The 26,942-nt window shown below is 41.8% G+C and overlaps 1 protein-coding gene across 2 annotated transcripts in view; it reads right to left on the minus strand.

Moving 5' to 3' along the window:
• Window positions 1-841: 841 nt before the first annotated feature.
• furinb (furin (paired basic amino acid cleaving enzyme) b) overlaps window positions 842-26,942 on the minus strand; it is a 94,126-nt gene continuing 68,025 nt past the window's right edge. For both annotated transcript variants that reach the window (XM_026176391.1, XM_026176392.1), the window contains exons 7-16: window positions 22,996-23,084; window positions 20,360-20,532; window positions 15,858-16,070; window positions 11,244-11,344; window positions 9,594-9,697; window positions 6,304-6,421; window positions 5,897-6,076; window positions 5,555-5,682; window positions 4,823-4,951; window positions 842-3,783 (exon numbers count right to left, since the gene is read on the minus strand). In XM_026176391.1, the coding sequence (XP_026032176.1) occupies window positions 3,077-3,783; window positions 4,823-4,951; window positions 5,555-5,682; window positions 5,897-6,076; window positions 6,304-6,421; window positions 9,594-9,697; window positions 11,244-11,344; window positions 15,858-16,070; window positions 20,360-20,532; window positions 22,996-23,084 (1,942 nt within the window). In that variant the 3' untranslated portion in view covers window positions 842-3,076. The remainder of the gene's footprint in view (window positions 3,784-4,822; window positions 4,952-5,554; window positions 5,683-5,896; window positions 6,077-6,303; window positions 6,422-9,593; window positions 9,698-11,243; window positions 11,345-15,857; window positions 16,071-20,359; window positions 20,533-22,995; window positions 23,085-26,942) is intronic.

A 26,942-nucleotide genomic window follows, 5' to 3' on the forward strand; every position in this document is an offset into this window, starting at 1 on the left:
TGATGTTCAGCAACAGCACAGATAACATGACCTGCTGGAATAATGAGGCCCTGAGTCCAGAGCATTATATTGTGAAATCAACTAATGAGGAGCTGATTCGTGAGTCCCGTTTTAATTAAGGGAATGTGTACTGTTGCCAAGTCTAGTTAGTAGACAGCATTGTCGCAGTACATGGCAGCTAATTACTACAAGCTAAAGGGCAAGGTGTGGGGGGGAAAAAAAGGACAAACAAAATACCCACTCCTACACACGAGTAATGGCGGTGTGACTGATGGAGATAAAAAAAAAAAAAAATCTACAAAACAATTTGCAAACGCAATTGGTTTGTATTTAAAATGCAAAACATGACATGCAGGAAGTGCTGAATTGTGCAGCGAGTTCTCCCAGCAGATCTAATTATGGGCCACAAAATGAATGTACCTTTACCCATGAACCCAGTTACCTGCACCTCTGTAGAGAGGGGGGGGCAGCTGCTAATGAACAAAGCTGCTGCCGCCGCCCGCCTGGTGTTTTCCCCCATGCATACAAACCTCCATTTATATTAATTTAAACTTTAAGGGGCCCGCTACGCAGAAGCTTGAGGGAACAGTTTCTTGAAGGCGTTCTTGGCAGCTTTGCTCACTGCTGCAACTGGATGGCAGGCAGGAAAAAAGAAGGCTGGCACTCTGTTAAAGCTCAATGCCAGGAGTGAAGGAAACGCAGCGGCAACACTGATATATGACCATGAAGAAGCGAGGAACCATCTGCTCTCTCTGGGATGTTTGTATGTCAGGGGCTGAATTTAAGATGCATTAAAAAAACTATAAAAGGTTTCAACCCTGGCAGTAAAAAACAGACATGCTTTACAACAGCCAAACTTTTTTTTTTTAATTAATCCAGCATGAAATTGATCTCAACACATAACATCCATCATCAGTTAAATAGTAAAAAAAAAGGATTAAAAATAAAAACAAACATAGAAAATTGAATCATTATCTTCTGATTTTTTTTAATCACTAGCCATTCTGGTCTTTTGGATCCAAAGGCTTTGATTTGGCCACGTAACTGCAAGTCTACATCGTTATAGAGAGAATATAAAGCATGAATTTGTCCTTTTATGTTTGGTGTTCACAGCAGAAAGGGAGGACGCTTCACTTTGATGAAGATGTTCTGAAAGAGAAGCCCCAAAATCAATATAAAGCACACTCTGGGGGGAAAATGAAGAGAGAATTATATTGTTTCTCACCCGCAGTAACCAAGTGGCACAATGCTTCACAAGGTTAGCCAAGCAGCTTTTGGGCTGAGTGGTTAATGTCATTAAAAAAAACAGTGCTGCTCACTGTAATTCGGCACATTTCTGTGTGATTGATGTACCATCTCTGGTGTCTGCGCTGCAGTGGAAATTCCCACTGAGGCTTGATTGAAAACAGAGCATCCTCCACAGTTTCCTGCTTATCAAACAACCTGCGGGGATGTTTTATTATGCTGTCCCAGCGCGCTGCAGAAATCCTCAATTTAAAGTTTTTCTTAGCATTAATGAACAGCGAGTCAACTTTATAACCCCTGGCCTGCAATCTGTCAGGTCTCTGATGAAAGATAACAACAGCAATATATTAGAAGTCCACCTGAAGTAGAGGCCTGATGTTTGTAGTTGAGACAAATTAGATATGCCTTAGATAAAGTAATGGAGTAAAGGGCCAATCCACACATTTCTACACACTGCTTGGCACATGTGCGTCTCAGCCTCTGAATAAGGCCTTTACTTCTGGAGGTGCTTTGCTAAGCCTGAATAATTAACTACTGTGATTCCATCAAGGTTACTCCGAGTTCTGATTAGTTTTTATGCTAGGGGGCGCTGTTTTTTTCTCCCCCTCAGGAACCATGTATTACCAAGTGCAGATATATAGTTTGAAATTTACAGATATTCAGTTCGACACTAATATTCATCGATTTGGGGCCTTGACCTACAAATGCAATCAAAAGTTTGCAACTTTGTCTATAAAAAGCAAAAACCATACCCAACCTGAATTTGAGCTCCCCTTCAAGGTCAGCTTGACCTTCTCGAGTGCTTCCAGCACTCCCACTATTTTTTTTCTTAAGTCACTCCCTGGAGCTGCCCTTTTCATCACATGCGTCTCGGCAGATTCATCGCGACCTCAAATGCCTCGAGTAAACAACTTCCCTCTCAAACTGACCAGGATGTCACATAAAAGATCATCCACAGTGATGAGAGCAGAGGGTTACAAACTACAACACAAAACACCAGAATGCACTTTTCAGTGGAAGTGCCTGAAGGCGCTGCATCAAGCCGCGAACACAACCACGAGCACAGGAACACTTTCCTGGTGGTGTGGACTGTGATTTTGTCACCCTTGTCTCTGTAATGCTATAATATCCCGAGGCATCAGAGAGAAAATATTCCAATAAAAGCCAAAATATTCTAATCTTCCTTGTTTGCCTTTGCACGCCTGCAGCATATGGCCACAGGATAATTTTGAGTTTGCACTCTGGTGGTGGAGATACAGCAACCGTCACAGACGCACAGGCGGTCAGAAGGAAAATTCTAGTGGCTGATCAAAAATAGCAGTCGCGCTGAATGCACTGCATTGTTGCCAAATTTAAATAAGGTATGTTTATTTATTCTAGGTGGAGTTGCACAACGTCATGGTCGTGCCTCTTCAAAACTCAGGATATCTTGGTCTCTGCTGCTTAATATTAGACCATTCTGTCTCTAACTCTCTCCTGTTAGGTATCCAAGCTTTAAGGGTGTGGCAGTACTCATTTTCTGGAAAGCACTCTGAAAAATATTTGCAAAGTAAATTAGCTGCATAATACATTTAAATGGTGACAAAGCTTATCAATACAACTGACATCAATCAAATAAAAGATAAAATACATGAAAATACACGTGAAGCTTGTAGCAAATAAATACAAGAAAAAATTGATTGGCTCTTTTGCGTTTGGATGGGGTGCTGATGGGACAGTAAGGCCTGCGCTTTGTGTTTTTCTGAACCTGTGCGATTCTGCTTCACGAATCAGCTCCGTGCAGTCAGACCTGTCGTCGTGTCAGACACCACAACAGCAGATGCAGCTTCAGCTAGATTGAGCTCTGCGTCTTAATAAAAGCTGTTCTCTCGCTGTGACCGTCCACTTCCTCGCTGTCTGATTCAGACTCGTAGGCAATCATGTCCTCATCTGCCCACACAGTGGGGATTCCTTTGTAGCATATCCTTGCCTTTCTCTCCCGTCCTTGCCGGAAGCCAAAACCAAAGCCCACCCGCACCCCGTTCGTCTCTGAAAATCCAGAGGGCAATTTGGTCCTCCAGGCAGAAGCGCCACCTGAGCGTAACTGCAGCAAGAAGAAGACCCCGACGAAGGCAGCCAGGATGAAGGCACAGCTGAGAAGGGCCACGACGGCGGGGAGTTGAGTGGACGGAGCTACAATGAGCCCTGGGGATTCCTCAGCTACTTTGCTGTCGTGGTCTGCTGCTGCTGGACTCGCACCTTCTGGCTGCGCTCCGTCACCCTGGAGTCCTCCAGTTAGAGGGGATTTTCGCTGGACTTGGTTCTGGTGCAAACAGGAGGTGAAGACCAGATGGCTGTGAGGAGGGCAGGACAGGCAATCTGCAGGCCCGGTGCCAGAGCAAGTGAGACAGGCAGGATTGCAGGGCAGGCACGCCTGGACGGAGGACAAATCTACCCAGTTCTCCAGAGAGAGGTTGAGGAGCTGCTGCCCCGACGTGAAGCCTGGCGGACACAACTTCACACAACCCTGCAGGAAGAGGGAGAAGCCAGGGCTGCACTCTGGATGGAGAGGGGGCAGATTAATTAGTCAAGAGGGCGTTTATGTCAAAAACATAATGAAAATAAGACCTACAAATGATTTCTGAACTTTGAACCACATACCGTCAAACACTGTTTAAAAAAAAAAAATATATATATTTGTGTATTATTATCACTCCCACTGCACTGTGTATTTTTACTGTATATAGTAATCATTTGTACACAGTATAGTATTTTGGCATTTTTTTGTACACCATTTTTCCTATTTTTATTTTTCTAATACATCTTTTTCACCCTGTCCCCTGCGCACAAGTGAATTTCACCAGTGTGGGATTAATTACAGTCCATATCTATGTCACTGCATGTAATTAATTGGAACTACATTTCTTACTTGTTAATGAGATAAAGAAGCTATAAAGCGTCTTTAGTCTATAAAAACCATAAATAAATATGAAATATATTCTACCCTAAGACAGCTAATTTACAAAAGAACACAAACAGGCAAAAAAATAAGTGTTAACAATCATTTCAGTATTTACTCCTTTTGTCCTTTGTCGGTTTCTGCAGTCAGAACCTTAGACTTAATTTGAGGGAAATTAGCAGGCAACTGAGGAAATGAAATAAAAGCAGTAATAACTGTAATGTTGATTTTACTGAAATTTTTGAAATGTCTAAAATGATTAAGAGGAAAGCGCCTGACTCGAAACATAAAATAATTTTTGACTTCGTCTGCTTTTCACTGAGGAAGTCATCCTTGCTGACAACATGCACCTGAGGCACTGGCGCAGTTTAAATCTCCCCTGCTGCTCGCAATACGTTCCACTCTTTGATATGACATATGGCAACGTGCGTATTCATTGTGCGCACATAAACAGATGCGCAAGAGGCTTGTAAATTGCCAATTTGTATTCACAACATTCACTTTTCACAAACTGAAATGCTCAACACAGTCTGACCCAAAGCCTGTTTGGTAACAATGACTGTATGCCGGCGCCAATACAAATGAATCTATTCAACCTAAGTGGCTCATGCATGACAGTGAAAGGCCGATCGATCTCACCGATACAGATCTGCTGGGCATCGAATGTCTTGCAGCTGTTGTTGGACGGCCGAGGGAAGTCAGGGGACGAGGGGTTGACTATGCTGGGCCCAGTACCCCACAGGATGAGGGTGAATTGACTCAACACACCTGAGGAGAACAGAGGCAGAGAGAGTGGAGGTGTAAGTGGTGAAAGAGAATATCAATTTAGCACTTCTCAAAGAGGGAACAGAGTGAACTGGCTGAGAAGAGGATATGGGGGTGGAAAGACAGGAAACGAGTGATGTGAGTGGCCCAAACAACAGTGGAGGAGGATCAACAGCAGCAGAGAAAGAGAGGTGTTTCTCTCGTTTCCCTCTGCTGCTCAGAGAAAACAAATCTACTGGAAAACATGGCAACTCTTTCTGTCAGGGTGTGCTGCCATTTGCTTTTAGAGCTAAAGTGCAGCCCAGTTGTTGGAAAGAAAAACATTCTCAAGACACTGAAGTTTTGATAATCAAATAGTTGCCAAAGACTTTCTTGCAGAAGAATCGTTCTCTGCCCAGAGACTCTTAACTTTTAATCTGGAGCAGTTTCTAAGTGCCTCTCTGCTGGAACCAAAACTGTTATAGACCGTTAGAAAAGGAGAGAAAAGGAAGAACTGCAGAGAGGCTACTAAGAGAAGCATGGAAATACATAAGATAATGCTGGAACGGAAGAAGGTTTGATGTGATGCGACCAGTCCGGGCAATTAATGAAGATGAGTTAGGTTACCATAGTCACGTCCATTAGGTGCTACATTTTCTATCTCCAGGGTCCACTCTCCTTGAGGGTCTTCGTCCCATGAGTGTGTGGTCATAAAGGCCCAATCATTGAAACCCTCTGAGGAGAAGTCATTGGGCCTGAATAAATAAAAAGAGAGGACATGTTGGTGTTTTTTCCCTGCATCTGAAAGCAGGCATATTCTGAGTATTTGTCTCAGAGAATACGCCTCTGGGAGCATGTGTGCCGAAGTAAAACCGAGGGACACGCACATTATTTGTCTGTGTGTGGCACAGAAAAAGAGAGATTTATATTAGGACCTGGCTGCTGTTGTCCTGTTTTTTTACTGTGTACCTGGGGAACAGCAGGGTGGAGTGTGTACCCAGCGGGCTGATGAGATGAATGGCCAATTTTCCTCTCTGGTTGTAGGAGAGAGTGAGGCGAGCCTGAACGTGTTCCAGGGAGCTGACATGCTCTGGTCGTCCCCAGCAGGCATCCACGCTCTTGCTGAACACCAGTTTGTTCCCGATGTCTCTGCAGGTTTGACAAGTGGCGGGCAGAGTGGTTAATGTTGTGTGGAAGCAGAAATGGACACCGAACAGCACTGTGCTTTAAACTTAAGCGACCTCCCCGGCTTGGAGGAGAATGCAGCGACATCCATCAGGGTCAGAGATATGATAGAACAGGAAGTCTTTGTAATAATGGTGAAACTCTTTTTACAGACAAACCCACACACACATGCTCTAAGTCATCCTTCTAACCTTGGTTCTGAAAGCATCGTGTTAACACACTGGTGCTGCGGTCCCACTGATGTCCAATTCTGTGCCAACGCCACCAGAGCACCTGTATCCAGGAGCCCATAACCGTACGAATGACTCACTGTGGAGGAAACAAAATGGAGGGATAGGGAGCGGATGGCAGTTTTGTGGGTGGTGGTTATGAGATAGCAGCACAGAGTGACAGAAATTACAATCAAACAATCCTCTCTACAGCAATACTTCATCTGTGCCTGAGAACATAAACCAGTGTGTGAATGTGTGTGTGAATGGGTGGGTGACTGGATGTGTAAAGTGCTTTGGGGTCCTTAGGGACTAGTAAAGCGCTATACAAATACAGGCCATTTACCATTTACCATAAATGTGATTAAAAACAGCAGGGATTTAACAGTCCAACTGTCACCGACAGTCAGTAATAATATAAACAGGTTTATCCAGCCTATCATATTTTCTTTTTTTTTTATCATTAAAAAGGAGGGAAAGGGTCTTTGGGGCAATGTCAGAAAAGTTTCTCTATGTCTCAGATGGCTTTCTGTGGATGAACGACAGCAGCTGGCAGACTGAACCTTGGCAGGGAATGGAAGACAAAGTCAGACTAATTCTTTAGCCTACAGGCCGCAGACAAACAGTGTGTAGCTGGGACCACACCATCACCTAAATGAAGATCTGTATGTATGTTTATCGGCTACAGTATCTACCCTGCAAACTAATGCCAACAGAAAACTTTCTGGGTAAATGTTTCACGGCTGTTCCAACAAGATAAGCTGCAAAACATAGCATGTTCATGCGTGTCAGTTTGGTAGGAAGTACACTTTAGCAGAAAAGATAATGCAGGTTGTTCTTCAAAGTCTGTTTCTGGCTGTTGGCCAGTGTGACTGTTTCTAACAGAATGCCAACATTGCTGCTTTAATCGAATAGAAACAAGTTTTACTTTTTAAAAAGGACTAATTGAGCATCTATGAACTAGACGCTAAGTGCATGAAACCTAAAGACAAACATTTATGTTTATTCTTAAAGCAGTACACAAGAAATGAACTAGAAATTCTGAATGTATTCATCTAAGTAAAGTATAAGTAATATAAAATTTTATTTATATAGCATCTTTCAAGATAAAATCACAAAGTGCTTCACTGAAGCCAAAAACATAAAATCAAGTTTAAAAAGATGAGTTTTTAACTTCTTCTTCTTCTTTTTTTAAAAGAAACCACTCAGTCAACAGATCTCAAACTCAAAGGGAGATAGTTCCAGAGTCTGGGGGCCACAGCTACAAAAGCTCTGTCATCTTTAGTTATTTAGCCTTGTGTGATGGACAACCAGCAAGCCCTGATCACATGACCTCAGGGACCTGTTGGGGATGTATGGATGTAAGAAATCTCTGATGTATGTTGGTGCTTGTCCATGCAAAGCCCTGAATGTAAAAGTCATAATCTTAAAGTGAACTCTGACTTTAATGGGGAGCCAGTGCAGCTGGATCAGGAGGAGTGTAACATAAGAGTACTTGGAAGACTAGTCCAAACGAGATGAAACAAATGCATGTATGATCATTTCTAGTTCAGAGCGTGACACAATAGGACTCAGCATTGTTTCATAAATGATAAAAACAGGAGCGAAGCAGAGATTTAACATGAGCGTCCAAAGTCAGAGCTGAGTCAAAAGTTACCCCAAGATTCCTGATAGAAGGTTTGGCAAATTTAGCAAGAGGACCTAGATTTTCCAAAACCATGGGCACAAATTTATCGGGAGCACAAACAAGGACTTTTTTTTCTCCTCATTAAGTTGAAGAAAATTATCAGCCATCCAACCTCTAATGGAGTATATGCAAAATCTGTAGCTTGGAAACATCTTGTGGCTTAAAGGAGATCTATAGCTGAATATCATCTGCGTAGCAGTGATAAGAAATGTCCATAAACGTGCTCAGAAGGTTTGCTGAAGAGGGAGTAAATACAACAACAACAATAAAGGTCCTAAAACAGAACCTTGCGGCACACCATAGGTAAGAGAAACAGAAGAGGATCTGTACATAGAGGTAGCCCCAGAGAAGGATTGTTCACACAAATAAGATTTGAACCACTCCAAAGCAGACCCTGATATACCCACCCAGTGTCTCAGCCTATCGGATTGGCCTGCCTTGAACTCGGCACCAACTAGGCCACAAACCTTTGAGCCAGGTCGTGTTAAGTAATGGTTATAGCCGAACTGTAACAAGCAAGACAAAACCTTCCTTTGAGCAGAGAAGAGATTTCTATTTGTTCAAGTTCTTTGCATAACAAACTAAAATGTATCCATTATAAACAATTAGGGATATAATTTGTTTAAAAATATGTTAGTTCATGTTATCAGTTCTTGTCCACATGTACATGGTAGCTCACACTTCATCAGTATAACCTATGGTATTCAATGGCTCCATGAGGGCCACCATAGCCATTCACATCTTTGTTTTCTGCATTTTCTTTTCTTTAACCCGATAATTAATATTTTGCTTACAACATTATGCATGACAGGAAAAGTGTTAAATAACTAAGTATTTTCATTTCAATTTTTTTGTTAAATTTTTTGTTAAATTCAGTAGTCTGCACTGCATAGGAATAGCAAACTGATCAAAAATATGACAATTTTAACACAATTTCACAGTTACTTGGTTACTTAACTTGAATCAGAAAAAAATGCATGTTATTGGGAAACTGGGCATCAATCCACTCTGGCATGGAACTAGCACAGAAATAGCAAAGAAATACCAAGTGCTAAGAGTTGTAATAACCAGAATCTTAGGGTAGCTTTCTAAACAGAAATGAACATTTAAATTTACTCGACAAAAATGTAAATAATTGCTAATAAATGCTCATCCCTTGGCTGGGCTATACTGCCATCTGGAGGGAAAGACACATATTATACTGATCAACCATCACAGCTTACTTGTTCAACAAAGTTGAACAACAGTGTAAGAGAAACTAATATTTCTGCTGCTCCAAGTATGCATGTGTGTAACAGACCTGTTTCCCTGGACTGCTGCGACATTACTATAAAAATAATGCTTGGAGGTACATTTAGTTCACCAAGCGTTTACCAGTTAAGCAGCAGTCAGGTAGGTACTTGTAACACATCTGCACATATTCCGTATCATAGCAACCAAAGCCGTCCAAAGCGCTCTCAAGCAAGGCATTTTCAAAAGAGCGCTTTAGTGAACTTTCCATTTGTACTCATTATTGAGGCATAGACACAACTCCACATGTTACCACCTGCTCTTGATTTGTCTAATAACTGTATTGAGTTTTTACCTCTGCGCCCCACTCCGTTGGTCTTCCAGTCACCAGCGCTGAGACGCCCGGGCTGGGATGTTCTCACCACCAGGTGCTGCATATCCCTCCAAGTTAAGTTCATACTGCGCAGACAGGGAAGAAAGAAATATAATCACATTTACATTCTCTCATGTAATAGGTGAGGCTAATACCTTCCTATTATGCACATTATGAGAAATGTCAGGTTTTGATGACCTCAACTGTACAACAATACAGGCCGGGAAATGTGAGCAGCAATGGGACACGGAAAAGGTCAGAAGACTGTAAAAAGACCTGAAATGTGATCCATCTGAGCATATACAGTGAGAACAACCGTACAGTGTTGAAATACTACACTGAGAGGTGGAGGGAACCCTGAGGGATGTGCCACTCAACTAAAACAAAGCTATGGACTCACATAAAGGTTTTAACATGGGCATAAAATACCAGCATCAAAGGTACATCATAACCTACTGTGTTGAAAGGTCAGGGAACACTGTAAAACAAAACCGTGGAGGACAGTCTATGCCTATCTGTAATGATAGTTTCTAATAGGTTCTGTGAGTTGGGGACAGGGTCACCTCCAACATAGTTGAAGCTCAGTAATTTTTTCCCCTTCATATAGATTTATTAAGGGGTCTAGCTGTAAGTATCCAACAGAGAATCCTTTAAGTCACCACTAAGAAAAACTGCTCTGTGGGTTAAGATAATCACAGAGCTTTACCGAGAGCAACACCACAGTTGTCAGAAATAGAAACACGGAATTGCACTGTGGTGCATCACCTCCGCCAACCTCCACATCAGCATTCACATCTCACATCCTCTCATGTGTTATTAATGGACAAGATCCTCCGATCCACTCAATGTCACCTCAGCCAAGAGCGAAGGAGAAAATAATAAAATAATAAAACACCAGAAAGCCAAAACACTCTGCCTATTAAATGATTCCATCTCTGTGAATTCCAGTGCGGTCCCAGACTGATAAACTAGCTACCCTGTTATTACAGCTGCCTATCAGGAGGGGCTTCAGGAGGAGTGGGGGGGGTGGCTATACACTGATAAATACTGACTCTTGTGCGGTGTTAAACCAGAGACGCTGAGCATACCAGAACTGAAACTTGGCTGTGTGGTACTACTGGATTGATTTGACAGCTGTCAGCAAATCACTAATGTGGAAAGGAGGAGAATTATGCACAGTAAAGCACTGCTTACTGATAAAACTGACTTAACACATGCAAGATATGACTCAAGATAATGGGGAACACATTAGAGCTGCTGACAGAAACTTGGATTCTGACACCTGGAGTCCTGAGTGAGCAATAATGAGAGACATTCACCGGTTTAAAATCTTCACCATGGGCCCTACAGGTATTCAGATGTCTGTGTGGGCTGCAGCTGCTGATTTGTCTCACTAATTAACCAATTATCAAAAGCTTAATCTGGAGTGGAAAGAATTTCTTGGCTGGGATTTAGGCCAACGCCGCCTTCCCAGAGACGTCTGCGCATTTACAGACGTGAGTCCACGCACATGCTCCCACATGTAGCACGCAGTGGATCATAATAAACTAAGTTAACAGTAGCATAAAGTAAAAAAAAAGCTTTACATTTCTGATTCCCTAATGTAGAAACAGATGATACAGGGGCACTCACTTGGCCTCCAGAGCTAGAGCGATGATCCCAGCAGCGAGCGGTGCTGACGCGGACGTCCCCGTGTGAGAGTCTGTGCATTTTTGCCTCAGGTCGGTGGTCACCTTAGAGACAAGCAGATAGAGAGAAAGTGTAAATAAGTACAGGAGGACAGACATAGTTGATTTGACACATTGAGTTTCCCACTTCAACATGAGTGAAGCTCCCAGGCAGAGAAACTAAGAGCTAGACAGATGAGGGCCGCGGACAATAGGAGCTCTCCCCACAGCTATGTGCGATGGAAAAGAGGAGAAGGAGAGAATTAGTAGGTGGTTCAGTCTCAGGTCTGTGGATCCCTGCCAAGGGGTCACACCTGGGGTAATGAAGGTCAGCCAAATCAGCCCAGCCAGGTCAAGCTGTGGTGAGACAGAGTATGTTAGCACTCCACGTACATCTCTCCTCTTGGTCTCTGCAAGTGCCAGAAAGCTAATGAGGGCTGTCTGGGTCACGATGAGGACATGTCAGAAATGACAAAGAAGCCAAAGGCAAGGTGGTCTATGAAGGTTAGAGACAGATTCTTGGTTTGCAACTTTTGGCCTGACAGATTGTGGCGTTAATGACCATTATCTGTGGAAAGATGTGTCAGAGGGGTAAACAAAGGGAGGGCAGGTGTCTGCACAGGCCAGCTGTTAGATATAGGACCTGGACAGAATAACACTGAAACAATAATATTTAACAGATTAAATGCTGGAAGTTAACTGATTCATCTTAAAATATCTTTTTTTAAATATTGAGTGAAATCTTTTGTAAATAACAGCTCAGACTATCTGCAGCTTCTTTTTAGACATTTTCTTGGTTTTATGACTCTGAAAACTCGACATTTTTTGATTTTTTTTTTTCTAACTAGACAAATTAAGTTTTTCATATAGCAGGTTAGAAATAGAAAAAGGTCCCAGACCAGATTCAGTGTTATTTATCTATCGAGACTATTCTGGTGTGAGTTGCTCAGTTTTAGAGATAACATCTATAGGGACGTCTGCCATCTCTTGAATATAATAGAACTAAATGGCAATCGGCTTATGGCCAAAAATACACCTGAAAAACTCAGTCCCCCCCCGGAAATATGATCCCGTTACAAAAGAAAAACCCACCAACCATGTTGTGAGGTGATTCATTTAAGAGAAAACTGTCTGTGACAAGTGGCTCAGGCTCATGACAGGATGCAAATGCTGATGTTGCTGGCACTCTGCTAAGCTGTAATGCCAACCAAAAGCGGTTGTATACAGAAAAAAGAAAATTCTTTGTGACTCACACTGCCCACAATAGCTGGGTTATGGTTCTGCAATTCATTCATTCACAAATATGTGCCACAAGCCAAAATCCATTAAATGAAATTATATTCAAGCGTAGGCAGACACTGCTGCGGCTAATGTCTCCCGAACTGGACAACTCCCACCAAAAGCACAAAGTATATGAAGGACTAATAGGGTTACTATATTTTGAGATTTCATTTTAGGAATATTAGGTGCTGAAAAAATCTGGATACTCTAAATCAAAATCTTCCACAAAATGTTGACTATTTTGAAAACGCAGCTGAACTGTGGGGCTCCATAAGCAGCATCACATATGATAGAACTGTCATAGTGTTTGGGAAAAGGAGGAGGAAGAATTCTCACTGCGTAGATGCTGATGGCCAGAAATGAAGCCACTGATAAAAGCTATAAGGCCTGCCTCGTTCAAGCAGAAGCAAAGCCTAGAAGATCTGAGAGCTGGCAGACATACAGCACAACTAGATGCTGTGCTAATAAATACCAGGTGCAGCTTTGCTATGAAATGCACACAAGGTACTGATACTGGAAACATCAGAGGTATGCTTGAAGGAATGAAGAAAGCAACGGGTCCAACAGATTCCGAAACAGCTCCTCAAGTCCAAAGCTGGTGAGTTTATCACTGGTGGAGATAAACAGATGGAGAGATTGGTGGAATGCTAAGTTAAAATATATGGCACAGAGAACAAAGTCACAGAAATTGCACTAAACACTGTTCCTCAGCTAACTGGAGAAGTGAGATGCAGAACCAACACTGAACAAGCTGGAAAAGGACATCAGCTGCCTTGCAAGTGGAAACGCTCCTGAAAGTATCTGAGCAGTCGCGCTGTTTGGGATCTTCTTCACAAAATTCCTTCTGACACTCACAAACTGACACTGGCAAACTGTTCAACTTGGCAATATTACCAGCCAAGACAAAAGTCAGAGCAAGTCAGAGCAGCAGATCTATGAGCTGATGTTTGCTCATGACTTTGGAATAGTTACTCATGCTGTCGGTTCTGAGGTTCTTAATAGGTTTTCACATGCCTGAAATGAATTTGGCCTTACTTTAAGCATCAAAAACACCACGGTCATGGGTCAGGATGTGGATAAAACTCAGTGTGGAAAAACAAGAAGCTAATCCTAGCAACAAAAATCTGTGCCTACAGAGCACCTGTTGTACTGCAGTGACTACTTGGAGGACATAGTCCCATCACGAAGCAAGAACAGCTTTCGTCTAAGTTGTCTAAGCCTTGGAATCACATAGAAGGACAAAATATCTCAAACTAGAGTCGCACAAAACTGAGACTTCCAGCATGCAAAAGCTGCTTATGCAATGCCACATGTGCCGGTTTGGCCATGTGAAACATAGATGATGGCAGAATCCCCATGGTGCCAGGCCCACGGGGCACCTGGACTCGAGGTTCAAGGACATATGAAAGTGTGACATGAAGGCACGCCACATCAACACTGACAACTGTGAAGAAGCAGCTTCTGTTTGCACAATCTGGTGGAGTGTTACTAAAACTGGCACAAAAGTTGCCAAAGGGATCAGAACTAAAAGAACACAGCAAAAGAGGCAACAACAGAAGAAAGCAAACCAAATTAAACCACCATCTGAGTGGTCTGCCACAAGTACACGACAGATCGCCATTTCAGGTCTATCGTAGTTTTCGGGTCATAAGCCGCTACTTTTTTCCCCACACTGTGAACACTGCGGCTTATACTGACGTGCGGCTAATGCATATTTTTTTTCAAGCGGCCAAAAACATTTTGCCTGGTAACAGTAGACCAATAAAATTGATAAGTAGTATATATACGGTATATATTTTTACCAGTTGTTAAGAGACGACAATGTTGTTTGTGCACTGTTCTGTAAAAAAACCATAAGCAACGAAATTTGTGTGTTATCGATACGTACGTATACTTAAAGGTAGCCGTGTTACAGGCGCTGTTCGAGGAAAAAAAGCATTTGCAGTTACCATAACATTTAAGTTACCATGTTTATGTTACCTTACGGATTAAATTAAACGTTAAAAATCCTCATGTGTGACATTTCTGTGTAAATATCTCATATTACAAGTGAAACGCATACGGCTTAAAATCCGGTGCGGCCTGTACAACCACTTCAGAATCCACCTGACATGACAGAGCATCATAACAAAGGTAAGACAGACGACAACAAATATCAGGAATATATGAGGAAGAATATGCAACAATTCATTGAGTGAACTGAAAAAAACCCCCACCTACGTTTACAATAAATACATACTAGTTGTAGCTCTGGCTACAGTTTAACCTGTGCACATTATTATTCATAAAATTTCAAAATAAGAAAACATTATTAACCTTTAGTAAAATAACAATCAGTGCTTTAATTGTGCCATTTAATTATTTGAAAGCCTTATTTTTGTGAAAATATAGCGTATTTACTTTTTCTCTGTAGCAACAGCACACTGTGCCTTGAAGGCCAATTAGTGAACTTTGTGTTTTGTGCCACTCGGTGGTAATGTGTTTATTTTTGGCAAACAGCCACATTTTATTCCATCTAGGTGTGCACAACAGATGAAGTTAATTACAGCCGAGTGCCATTGCTGTCATTTTAGTTAGAAAAACGGGAATTTATGTTTTGCTTTTCTCTCGCTCCAGTTGGGAAAAAAATGTGTAATCTCTGGAGATGGAGGTGACCAAATACGCTCACAAAATGAGCCACTTGGTAGTGCATGATTGTGAGAAACAGAAATCTAACAGAGTGAAAATAAATACTAGTTTGGGACAAACGGAAATTGCATAAACTCACTGGGTACTGCACCAAACGGCAGCCTCTGCGTGCTAAAGCAACAATACAACGCAAGTGCTCATGTATATTTTAAAATGACTTCACTTCTACCCATTTCATTTGGAGTTGTATTTACTTGCCTGCAGCACGCCTCTGGTGTAATTTGGAGGGAATGGCAGATTTATGGTTGTTTTATGTTATTCTGCGTCCCTGAAGCAAGTCTTTCTTCGGGTGACAAGCAGCTTGAGGGAATCATGGCATCTCTCAGTGTTTGTCGTGTTTGCTCATTGTATGTTTCACATCACTCAGACTTTGACATTTTGAAGTCTTTTTTTTTTTTTTCTATTTGAGAGACACAACATTAATGTGTATAAACACTCAAAACGGGTTCAATTTGGATGCGTCGGCATGAACTTTTGGTAAGCGGGACGTGTAGCTGTGCTGTCAAACTTGACATTTACAGGGTGCCAAAGATTCAAAGTATTAAAAACAATCCTACACAAAATCTGAGATCTTTAAAGTGCATGTAAGCGTGTGTGTTTGTACACCTACTATCTGCTTCTCCCCCGGGTTTCCAGAGCTGAAGGTGGTAGCGAGGGTGGAGGAGCAGGGCTCGCTGTACCACGGCACGTTGCCGGACTGCGTGGTGCTGCTGATGGACAGGGTGTAAATGCTGTTCGTGTAGCCGTCACAGTTACAGCTGTCTTGCTCCCGGCCACCATTACCCGAAGCCCAGACGAAGATGGAGCCCAGTCCGCTGCGTCCCTGTGGTGCAGAAACATACACCTTTATGTGGCTGGAGTCCAGGAACAGACAAGGTTAAGAGGGAGAAGCTATCAGGAGCTGGTTCAAGTATGAAAAATCGGCTTTGACAGAGACGTTTGTCTCCATACTTAAACGGCCTGTCGTTAACGTGCTTTCCTTTAGAAACACTGAGGCGCTGTAGGCACAACTCTTATTAATACATCATCATGTCAAACGACTTATTGCAGCAGAACATCAGATAACAAACAGAGGAAATGTAATTACCAAATTTATTCAAGCTGAATATAATTTCAGGGCTGATAAATGACAACATGATATCTGGCAGAGAGACTATGCTCCTAAATTACACACACTATCTGAGACATACGTACATTCGGTCCAGCTGGGTCTGGAACCACAACAAGAGCCAAGAAATCCTTGGCTCGGATTAAAATTTCACCAACCCCTTTTAGCAAAGTAACAAAGGGTGTTCTTTGTCAGCTCAGGAATACAAGCGAAGATTTGATTGCTCCATTTGTGACCAGACACACAAACGCTACATTTGTCTCCAGCTGATTAGATCAGAGTAACTCTTTATTTGCTGGAAAGCCCCAGAAATCGATCGACCGCCTCTAGTCGGTATAAAATTGGAGCAGCTAAAGTGCATACAAATCGCAGAGAATTTGTGCACTTCTCAGAATTTTGGCATTGCTGCTCTGCTTACTATTGCATTTTAGAACAGATTTACTGCTTTTTCTTTTTTTATTCTTTTTTGTTTCTGCCCACTTCCTGCAAAGCTGACCTTCTTTCTCTCAATATGTCGGTGATATTTAGCCCGAGGCCCGCTGACCCATTCTTGATGACTGCCGCCTGAGGCCAAGCTGGACGAAGAGACAGAGACAGCGGGACTGTCAGGACCCCACAGCTCTGTAATAGGCTCTGGGTTGACAACAACACTCAGTGTCCCTTTCCTAAGGTCTTACAGACTTTTAATTGGGATTACCAACTCTTACCTACTGCTGTCATTGCTGATCTTATTTTTTAGGTTGTAAAAAGTACACTCGGAAAATATACGGTTTATGCGGTGCTAAAACGTATTCTCTTTGTTTTTGATTGTAAATCTATTACACAGTTTTTAAAAGAAGAAAAAAATGCCAGTAATTTAAAAGGTTACTTTTCACTTGAATTTCCCCACAGCTCATATTTCCACTGAATATTTATTACATTCTGTCATTAGAAAATGAATCAGTTAGAAATTAGTTAGGTGAGAAAAAAAACAGATGTGTGCCATTGCGCGTGCGCGTACACACGCACACACACACACACGCACACACACACACACACACACACGCACACACACACACACACACACACAGAGAAAATCTACCAGTTTTCAGTCAGATTTTTTTCTTTTACCAACTCCTCCTCTGTACCTTGCTAATGGACTTACTCTGGGCTCTCGTTATGTGCCATCATTTATTTTATTCACTTTTTCTTTTAAGAGCACCACGTGTTGTACTGCCTGTTCTGCTCCTCTGTTTTGTACCTCTTTCATCGTTAATCATACTGACTGAGCAGACCAGTGTGTATCATTGTTGTGTTTTTACATCAAGTATAAAACTAAATTAACTGATTTTCTTGGTATCTTGCTAGTAAAGATAAGATGCTGGAATATTTTATTCCTTATCACTGTTGTTGTAACACTGCCCGTCTCCGGCATGGCTAATCACAGAAATGTTAAGCTCATAATCGTACAACGGAAATTCAATAGGATGCGAATACAAATTTTAACTAAGCTTGTTCAGTACGTTTTTAAAATGATTATCCATTTAATTTTCTTAATGGATTCCCACATCCCCATCTCGCAAATGATCTCTCAAAGGAATCCAGGATAAGACTACATCTGCTGGGCGATGCAGTCCAAATCAAACTGTGTCCTAACAGTAGAGGCTAGAGAAGCTGTACATACTACTCTTAATTTATGGCCTGACGCTGTCCTGGTTGCAGGTTACAGAAGCCAGACGATAACAGTCCAGTGCCAAGGGTTATCTCGCTGCCAGGAGAGCACACACTGAACCAGTCAGCTCCTGCTTTGTTGCTGTGAGGCACTCTTTCCTCACTAACACACCATGATATCAGGAGCATTTTGCATTATGGGATTCTATAAATGAGTCATTCGGTTTCACTGAAAATTTTCATTAATTTATATGCCAATTAGAGCAGAGTTTTAATGTAACTGTTGTTCCGCATCAGTGACTGCTCCTCTCTTTCTGTTATCTCCCATCTCACATTTATCATTAGCCTATTCTCATAACGTCTTTTGATGCCACATACTGACACATGAAAAATGTTGGTATTAGACTTAGTTAATAGTCCAAACTGTTTAATGTTTTATTCTATTCAAGCTTGAATGACTAAGCAGAGGGCAATTTTGCAAACTAACCTTGAGTTTGTCCTTCTCCTCAGTCTTGGGAAGCCATCATCAATTAAAAAGTAATATGCTCTGACTGTACAGGTAGAAAATTGTCCAGAACTTTTCTGACTTGTTCTATTAAAGTGTTCTTCCTGGAAAAGAGAGACTTTTTTTCTCCTTACCATCACCAGCTGCTTGGGAATCATGAGGCTTCGCTTGATTACTTTTTGGTGATTTACAGCTGGAAAGACCACTACTGTGAAAAAGTCTTTGTGCACTTCTTGATTTTTCAGTTTTTAAAAAATATTTTTCACAGTTGCATGTTTCACAGCACTGAAACAATTTTTTAAACAAAATGTATCCCAATTGCAGTTTTTAAGTGATGATTTAATTTATTAAGGGAAAAAGGTAAAACCTACCTGGCATGAAGAGAAAAAGAAGAGAAGAGAAAGGAAGAGTCCTTTAACTTCTATAACTGCTATAAAATCAAAAATATATCGGATTGGATTGACTTATAAACCCCCCCCCCCCACACACACACACACACACACACTTTTTTGCTTCTTTGCAAAGTGAGCCAAGAGCTTAAACAAGCAGTCTAGTTTTATATAAAAGCAACAAAATCCACCTACTGCTCCTCTGAAACTCACTGATTAACATTTTTGGGACCAGCTACAAGACAACTATCAGAGAATGCGGCTGGTCTTTGTGTTAAAGTGTGTGTCCCTGTTGTTTTGCGTTTCTGTTGGCCTAACATGAGCCCAAAACTATCTCCAACACTTTTGCATCTGGAGGTTTCTGCATTTCAGTAATTTATCACTGTGGAATGCAAAGGCACACAGAACAAGCAGTGATGCAATAAAAACAGTTTCATGTAAAAATCAACCAGTGAATGTTTACACTGAATCTTTTGAGCCAAACACATTCTCTCTTACTCATCGTATTTAAATTGAGCCCATCTCTCACTTAAGATCGTCTTCTTGTGCACCTCTGGACTGCTTCGGACACAGCTGGCATTTTTAAATAACTCCTGGGAAGTCTTTTTCAGACCAATTTCACCTTGGGTCTCAAACTTTGGCAAATAAAAAATACCACCTTCTGTGTCAATCTGACCCGGCTTTCATGTTGAGATTCATCATCAGCTGCGATGAGAGCTGAGTCTCCGGCTATTACCCACAGATCAAAAAGCTGGTTTTAGTGAAAACGTCTGCTGTGTCCAAGCCTGAAGGCGGTGCATCAGGTAAGAAGCTCAACCAGGAGCGTGGTCATCGTTTTTCTGACATTCACAGGGTTGTGCACCGTGAATGTGTCCCCCAGGGTCAGACTGTCAATGAAAGTTTCACTGTAACATCTGAGGTAGAACATTCAGCGGAAACAAACTGAAGTATACTGGGGGTCGTCACGCACTGACACAAAGTGCATTGAAAGGGAGTTTTTTTTGGCCTCAGCAACAAAGTCTTTGCAGACCACCTACGTTACTTTACTTTACTGGCTCCTTGTGACTCTGTCCTCATTCCCAAGATAAAAGTCAAATTAAAGAGAGCCTCAGCAAACGCGGTAGAGAACATTCAGATGCACAGGTATAAGTGGTTAAAACTGCTTCTGCACAGGCAGCAATCTACAGCTAAATTTAAATGAACGATGATTCCTGTTTTTTTATTTTGTGTGTAATTGTGAAGCCTTTTGATCACAGCTTGTAAGCTAAGCTGAGCTAAGCTTGATGGCGTCTCATCATAAACCAAGTAAATATGAGTCTCCCAGAATGTTGATTTATTACACTTTCTTTGCAAGCTCCTTTGACTACACTAAAGAGGTGATGTGACTTTGATAGTGATACTATAAATAAGAAATGCAAGACATTAGTAAATTAAAAGACCATGTTTGTGCTCTGACTGACCTTGGTGATTCCCTGGAGGAAAGCCTCCTTAGCCAGCTTGGCAGGGCCATCCAGAGACTTGCCGTCATCTTCCGGGCCCCAGCTGGCACTGTAAATGTGGATGTGCTGAGGGTTCAGGCTAAGAGACTGAGCCTCCACTACATCTGTCACCTCCCCATCCAACATACGAACTCCTATTAAAACAAAGACACAATGGAGGGTTTAGATAAGGTTACCGAAGAGAAAGTTATGAAGAAATAGTGACAGTGTGACAGACGGCAGAGGGAGTTGTGAGATACCTTAGAGACAAAACAGGCGTAAGTTGATAAAAAGAAAAAGAAGAAAAAAGTCAAGCGAATCAGTTAGAACGTAAATTTTCTTTCTCTTTTTTTCTCCAGCTGGAAAAAGAAAAACACAAGAAAACTGAAAACCGGAAAAACCAAGCTCTTCACAAGGAAACCAAGACTTCACAGAGTCTCAGTTTTAATGAGTAAGCACACAAAGCTCGCCCACGGATGCTGCTCTGGTGGATACTACACTATTTAAGCATCATGTAAACAAAACCCAGGGGGTTGTTAAACCAACCTTCCTGACCCCACCAAAACCTATAGAAAGGACAAGCAGAAGAATCCAAGAGTCTGCAGATGAGAGAAAGCCACACACGCACAGGTAAAAATGAGCTGAGAGTTTACAGAGCCTTCAGCAGTCTGCCGTGTCCACAGGGTAGCGCCGCATGTCACCTTTCATCATACCTGAACGCAAACCTGTCTGAGTCTTTGATGTGAGCAGCCTCAGATCATTCCTCTGAACATTAATAGCTGTAGAGAAGCGTGAAATAACCCACCCTCAAATAAGGTCCATTACTGTTAGAGGACCCCCGGACCTCAGAGGATACACTAAGACTGACAACGTCCCCGCATTAAGACTTCAATAATTCGTTCTAGCGAACCTGCCTAACCCTGTAGGAACAAACATACACCAGTGGGGATGTGACCAAGGCTGTAATTACAGAGTTGGCGCAGGCATTCAGTGCAACACGTCTTTGAATACTAAGCAGCCCGAAGCAAACGTAACTGCGCTAAACATGCAACATAAAGCACATTGTTTGCTCTGTGATCGTTACGCGAGGGCTGCACTGCAGCAGTAAAGGTAATTACTGTCGTAACAATTCTCATCAGCTTCCTGCGGCTTGATGATTCCTGAGTAAGACACTTGCGTGAATTCCCTGCAGCTTTATCAAGTCACAGGTAGCAGCTACCGGTGCAGCTATGAGTGTGTGTGCAGGCACAAGGAAACCAAGTACAGTAGATGGAGAGGAAACACAGAGTGAGCTAAGTAGGGTCAATTACAGGTTTTAAGTACTAATCGCTAATTATTACTCTGTAAGGACACACATATTTTAGCTTTAGCACAAACACGACTGCTTCTGCTCACACACGCATACCCACCCACACAAAAAACACACACAACTTGAGTGCTTGGGAGCGAATCACAGCTGTTTATAAGCAATCCACTGATGCCGTGACGTGAACAGATTCACAGAGGAATAATTTATGAGAGCGGGGCCAATGTGCGGCTCTGTCGGGAGATGAATGGTAATGAAGACAAAGAAGGAGAGTTATGAGTAACATCTGTGAACAGGCTGCTCAGGGCTCCACCGGCTCCGCTGAGTCTTGTTGGCTGCCATCATGGCATTGACAGATTGTTTGATGACAAAAGTTACTAAAGGCCTTCTTGGAATAATTTATCAAACACAAAAATATTCAGGAGGAAAAATAATCCTTCCAGACTTGATTTGTTTTCACAGATTTAATTTGAATGAACTGCTCTACATACAGCATCTTTCTGTACGTATATCTGCACAGGCTGACAGCTTAATTACTGATTGGAAAAGATTCTCCCCAAAGAGTCTAATTTTGACTAACTTTCATATAAACATATGAATATGTATCAACAGTTTAACTAACTTTGGAAATCCGACTTGATTAAAATAAACAAATTAATTTTAAAAAATATTACGTTTTATGTGGAGAGCCAAATAAAGGTGGAGGGCAGCACAATGAAAGCACTGACACGAATTAAGAAAATCAGATTGAGCCTTTCATAAACATTGAACATGAACCTAACCGCTTTAAATGCAGGGATGAAATCGTTGCAGTGACCATTTTATTTGTTTTACTGGAGCATAGGAGTTTTAATTAAGTCATGATCTACTTATTTCCAGGCAAGAAAAACTGCAGCAAATGATCAAAAGCAATTCATCTCACAGGCTTTGGATAAAGAACTATTCACTGCATAATACTGCCTATCTCTGCAGCACACTCTCACTTGTACATCTGAACAATACAGAGTCAGTCAGTCAGTAAATGAGAGTCAGTGGTCCAGAAAAAACACATTATGGATATTAGCTTTAAAATCTATCACTGGATCATTAATATAATGCGAAGCCTGAGCTGCTGCAAAATTGTCGTTCTGACACAAACCCCAAAGTCCCAGAGATCTTAGAAGAAAGACATTAACTTCCAAGTTATTAATGGTGAATGTGTATTTTGTTCTGTATCAGTTCTAAGTGAAATTATCATAAACTCATTTAAATGAGTATAATACTGATTAAACCTTCTGCCAAATGAAAAATATCAATCGTGTGCTTAACTCACCTCCAATTTTAGCATTATAGGCCACACCCACGCCACATACACCATTGTTTGCTGCAGCTGCAACTTCTCCTGCACACCGTGTTCCATGCCTGGCAAGAGAAAAGGTGAAAGTGAATGAAAAGATGGGTCATAAGAAAAGAAAAGAACTTTAAAAAAAACCCACAAAGGCTCTGAAAGCTAAATAAAATTAGCGAAAATGGCAGTTAATGTTCCAGCTGTGCTGGATGTTTAAATAACAGGGCAGCTAAAGTATTGCTAAAAATAAATACGCAATCAAAAGAGAAACACAAGCCCATTGGCCCTCGTTAGAACTGCAGCACACGCATGTCTTACAGCTTTAACAATAGATGTCAAAAAGCCTGATATGCCTTTGACATTTAAGGGCTTCTCATTTAGACAGCTGTATAATTTAATACTTGTAACAACACAGAGAGCTGTAACCTCTGTGGTGAACCTGATGTGCAATTAGAACCATAAAGGACACATGAGATTTCTTTTCCACACAGCACGATAAGTATCAACAAGTGAAAAACTGTTGGGGTGCTTTATTAAAGAGGAGCTGCAAATATAGCATTCAAAAAAAAAAGAAAAATTGTTCTGTGAAACAACTGAAATTGTGACTTAATAAATCCAACATGATGTTTGCGTGTTACTCTAATCGTACTTTTTGCACTTTCATTTTTAACGGTCTTAAACGCACATTTTTCTCCCCTTCAAGTTTCAGCCTCAAATGTTCGCAGTTGAGGTCTTCCTCTTTTCCTCCGACCTGACAGCTTGATATTCAGCATCCTTTTTCCAATTTCACTATCCCTCGTCTGCACATGTCCAAACCATCAGCCTTGCTTCTCTAACTTTGTCTCCAAACTGCTCAACCTGAGCTGATACACTATTTCTAATCCTGTCCACCCTGGTCTGAAACTCTCTTCATCTCCACAAAACTATCCACACACTCTTCCTTCAAGATTACTCCTACTCCATTTCGCTTCCTGTCCACACCATGGTGGAACAGTCTGAATCCACCTCAAACACTCCTGGCCTTGCTTCCCATCTACCTAGTCTCCTGAAAACGCATTATATTAATTTTCATATCAGCCAGCCCTCGTCCTGTGCTACGGTCCTGACATTTAAAGTCCCTACTCTCACCTGCCTTTCCCATCTCCTCTTCCTTTGTCTTCAGCCAACAGCACGACAATTTCCACCGGTACCCTGCTGGCCAACTGCACCGGAGGCGCTTGTTGCTAACTAGTATGGAAATCTCATTCTTGATGATCCGCATGTTTAATTTGGCAAAGATTTTATACCAGATGCAACTCTGACCATTCATTCTTGGGTTCAGCGTGAGTGCACTGGCTGGGCCTCAAACTGGTATCTTGAACATAACAATGAATTCACTGTACTCAAATGGACTCCACAGTTACCAGATCTCAGCCAATAGAGCACTTTTGGGATGCGATAGAATCAGAGAATTTCATCATAGATGTATATCCGACTAATCTGCATCAACTGTGTGATGCTCTCATGTCAACATGGACAAAAATCTTTGAGGAATGTTTCCAAAACTTTTTTAGGGTCAAATCCTGCATTAGCAAGATGTATCTAATACAGTGTATAGTGTATATAGTAGTATACTATACTATAAAAACATGTACAAGTAGTATTAAACTCATTGTACATAATATTCAGACAGGACAACAGGCAGAAAAATCCTAACCCAGAATCACCAGTTTACCTAACATGCATAACTTTGGACCACAGAACGAAGCCAAAATGCCCGGAGAGAACTCTGTGCAGGCACATGGAGAACACGCAAATTCTACATAGTGAGGCCTCAGCTGGCAAGCAGATTCAAACCTTGGGCCTTCTTGCTGTGAGGAAACAGTGCTGAGGTACTGCATCACTCAATGTTTTAAGAAAAAAAAGTATTAGAAATATTTTCTTTTGTGACACAGGCTATAGGTCTTCCAGTCCGAAAAAAAGACTGAATAGAAACCTGAGGACAAGTACAAAAGCCTGTCAAAAACTAACTTTACCTTTGACAGTCACTGGCCACAGGCCATCCAAATGAAATACGAGACTTTATCAATGCCCATGAATTATTCACAAAGTCCATCAATAATTCCTTGAACCAGTCTTGAGTTTCAGAGAAGAGACAGGTTGCCTATAGAGCGTAGTCTACATGTCAAATAGACCAAAACTTCACAAATGGAAACTATTCCAACCCCCTACAAACACACTTTATCAATATATCTTTATTAGATCTTTTTCTATTATAAACAATGGCGAGTTTAATTGAAAAATGCAGAGCTTTGCATGATTCCAAGCAAAAAGGTAGTCATTACCGGAAAAGAATTGAATTTGTTTCATTGACTTTTGGGGAGAAGCAGTGTGATGAGATGGGAAACAGAAGTGAGCATTTGGCATTTAAGACAGGTCATTAAGATTGTCTCCTGATTACAGTGCAGGTATCTGATTAGGAAGTGCAGTGTTTCACACCTGTCGGGGGGGATGTGTTGAGTGTATGTTATCAGAACAAAGCTAATTACATCCACAGCATTGCCACACAGGAGCCAAAAATGACTTCCTTTTTGATCTCCTAACCTCGCTTATGATGAGCCAGAGGACAAAGTCGTTTCACAGGGCGGGAGTGTGGCTACACCTCCAGCTGAGATTCTGATTAGACTTTGTGTGGATCTGTGATACATTACCCACCCGCTAACTCGCAGTTTTGTTCACTCGGATATGTTTTAGCAGAGAATCACTGCTGTGTTATTACTTATTCCACCCATGTCGTTTTTGTGACAAAGTCACAATTTATAACAGAAAAAAGAATGATGTGGAAACCCAACCAAAAAAAACCCCCAAAGCTGAACTTTGTTACAAATCATTCATTTTATGACCTAAGCTGTCAACTACAAACCTTAATGTGATTTTTAAACAAGCAATCAATTTGCGTAACAGGGATTATTTTTCACAGGCTCTTACAGAAGCACCTTGGCACATAAGGCAGGATATAAGGCAACACAAATGCATTTAACAAGTTGTCATTGCTAAATTGAACTACACTGTTTTGCTCTTAACTAGTTTCATATTACATAAACAGCAGCACTCAGTTGGCACATTTAAAGAACCACACACACACACACACACACACACACACACACACACACACACACACACGGTGGTTCAGCTATCTTAGTGATGGCTGAACGACATCTCTAACCCGAACTATCCATCCATTTTTTTCCCGCTTATCCCAGCCTGAGCAGAGAAGCCCAGACCTACCTCTCCCCAGCCACCTCCTCTAGCACCTCAAATCAAATCAAATCACTTTTATTGTCACATCACATGTGCAGGTACACTGGTACAGTACATGCGAGTGAAATTCTTCTGAAAACCTCCAGGCCAGCCGAGAGATATTATCTCTCCAGCCTGTCATGTGTCTGCCCCGGGGCCTCCTCCCGGTGGGACATACCTTGTCAGATGCCTGAACCACCTGAACTGGCTCCTTTCGATGTGGAGGAGCAGCGGCTCTACTCTGAGCCCCTCCCAGATGGCCGAACTTCTCACCCTATCTCTAAGGGAGAGGCCAGCCACCCTTCGGAGGAAGCTCATTTCCGCTGCTTGTATCCGCAATCTCTTCTTTCGGTCACTACCCACAGCTCGTGGCCATAGGTGAAGGTAGGGAAGTAGACTGACCAGTAAAATGAGAGCTTCACTTTTACGCTCAGCTCTCTCTTCACCACGACAGACCGGTACAGCGTCCACATCGCTGCAGCCGCAGCACCAATCCGTCTGTCGATCTCCGGCTCCCTTCTTCCATCACTCGTGAACAAGACCCGAGATACTTAAACTCCTCCACTTGAGGCAGGAACTTGTCCTGCCCCAACCCTAACCATCAAAAATGAATACCTAATCCTAACTCTCACCCTAAACCTAACCATAACCAT

The sequence above is a fragment of the Astatotilapia calliptera genome, chromosome 7 (assembly GCF_900246225.1).
Source record: "Astatotilapia calliptera chromosome 7, fAstCal1.2, whole genome shotgun sequence".
In the NCBI taxonomy this organism is placed as follows: domain Eukaryota; kingdom Metazoa; phylum Chordata; class Actinopteri; order Cichliformes; family Cichlidae; genus Astatotilapia; species Astatotilapia calliptera.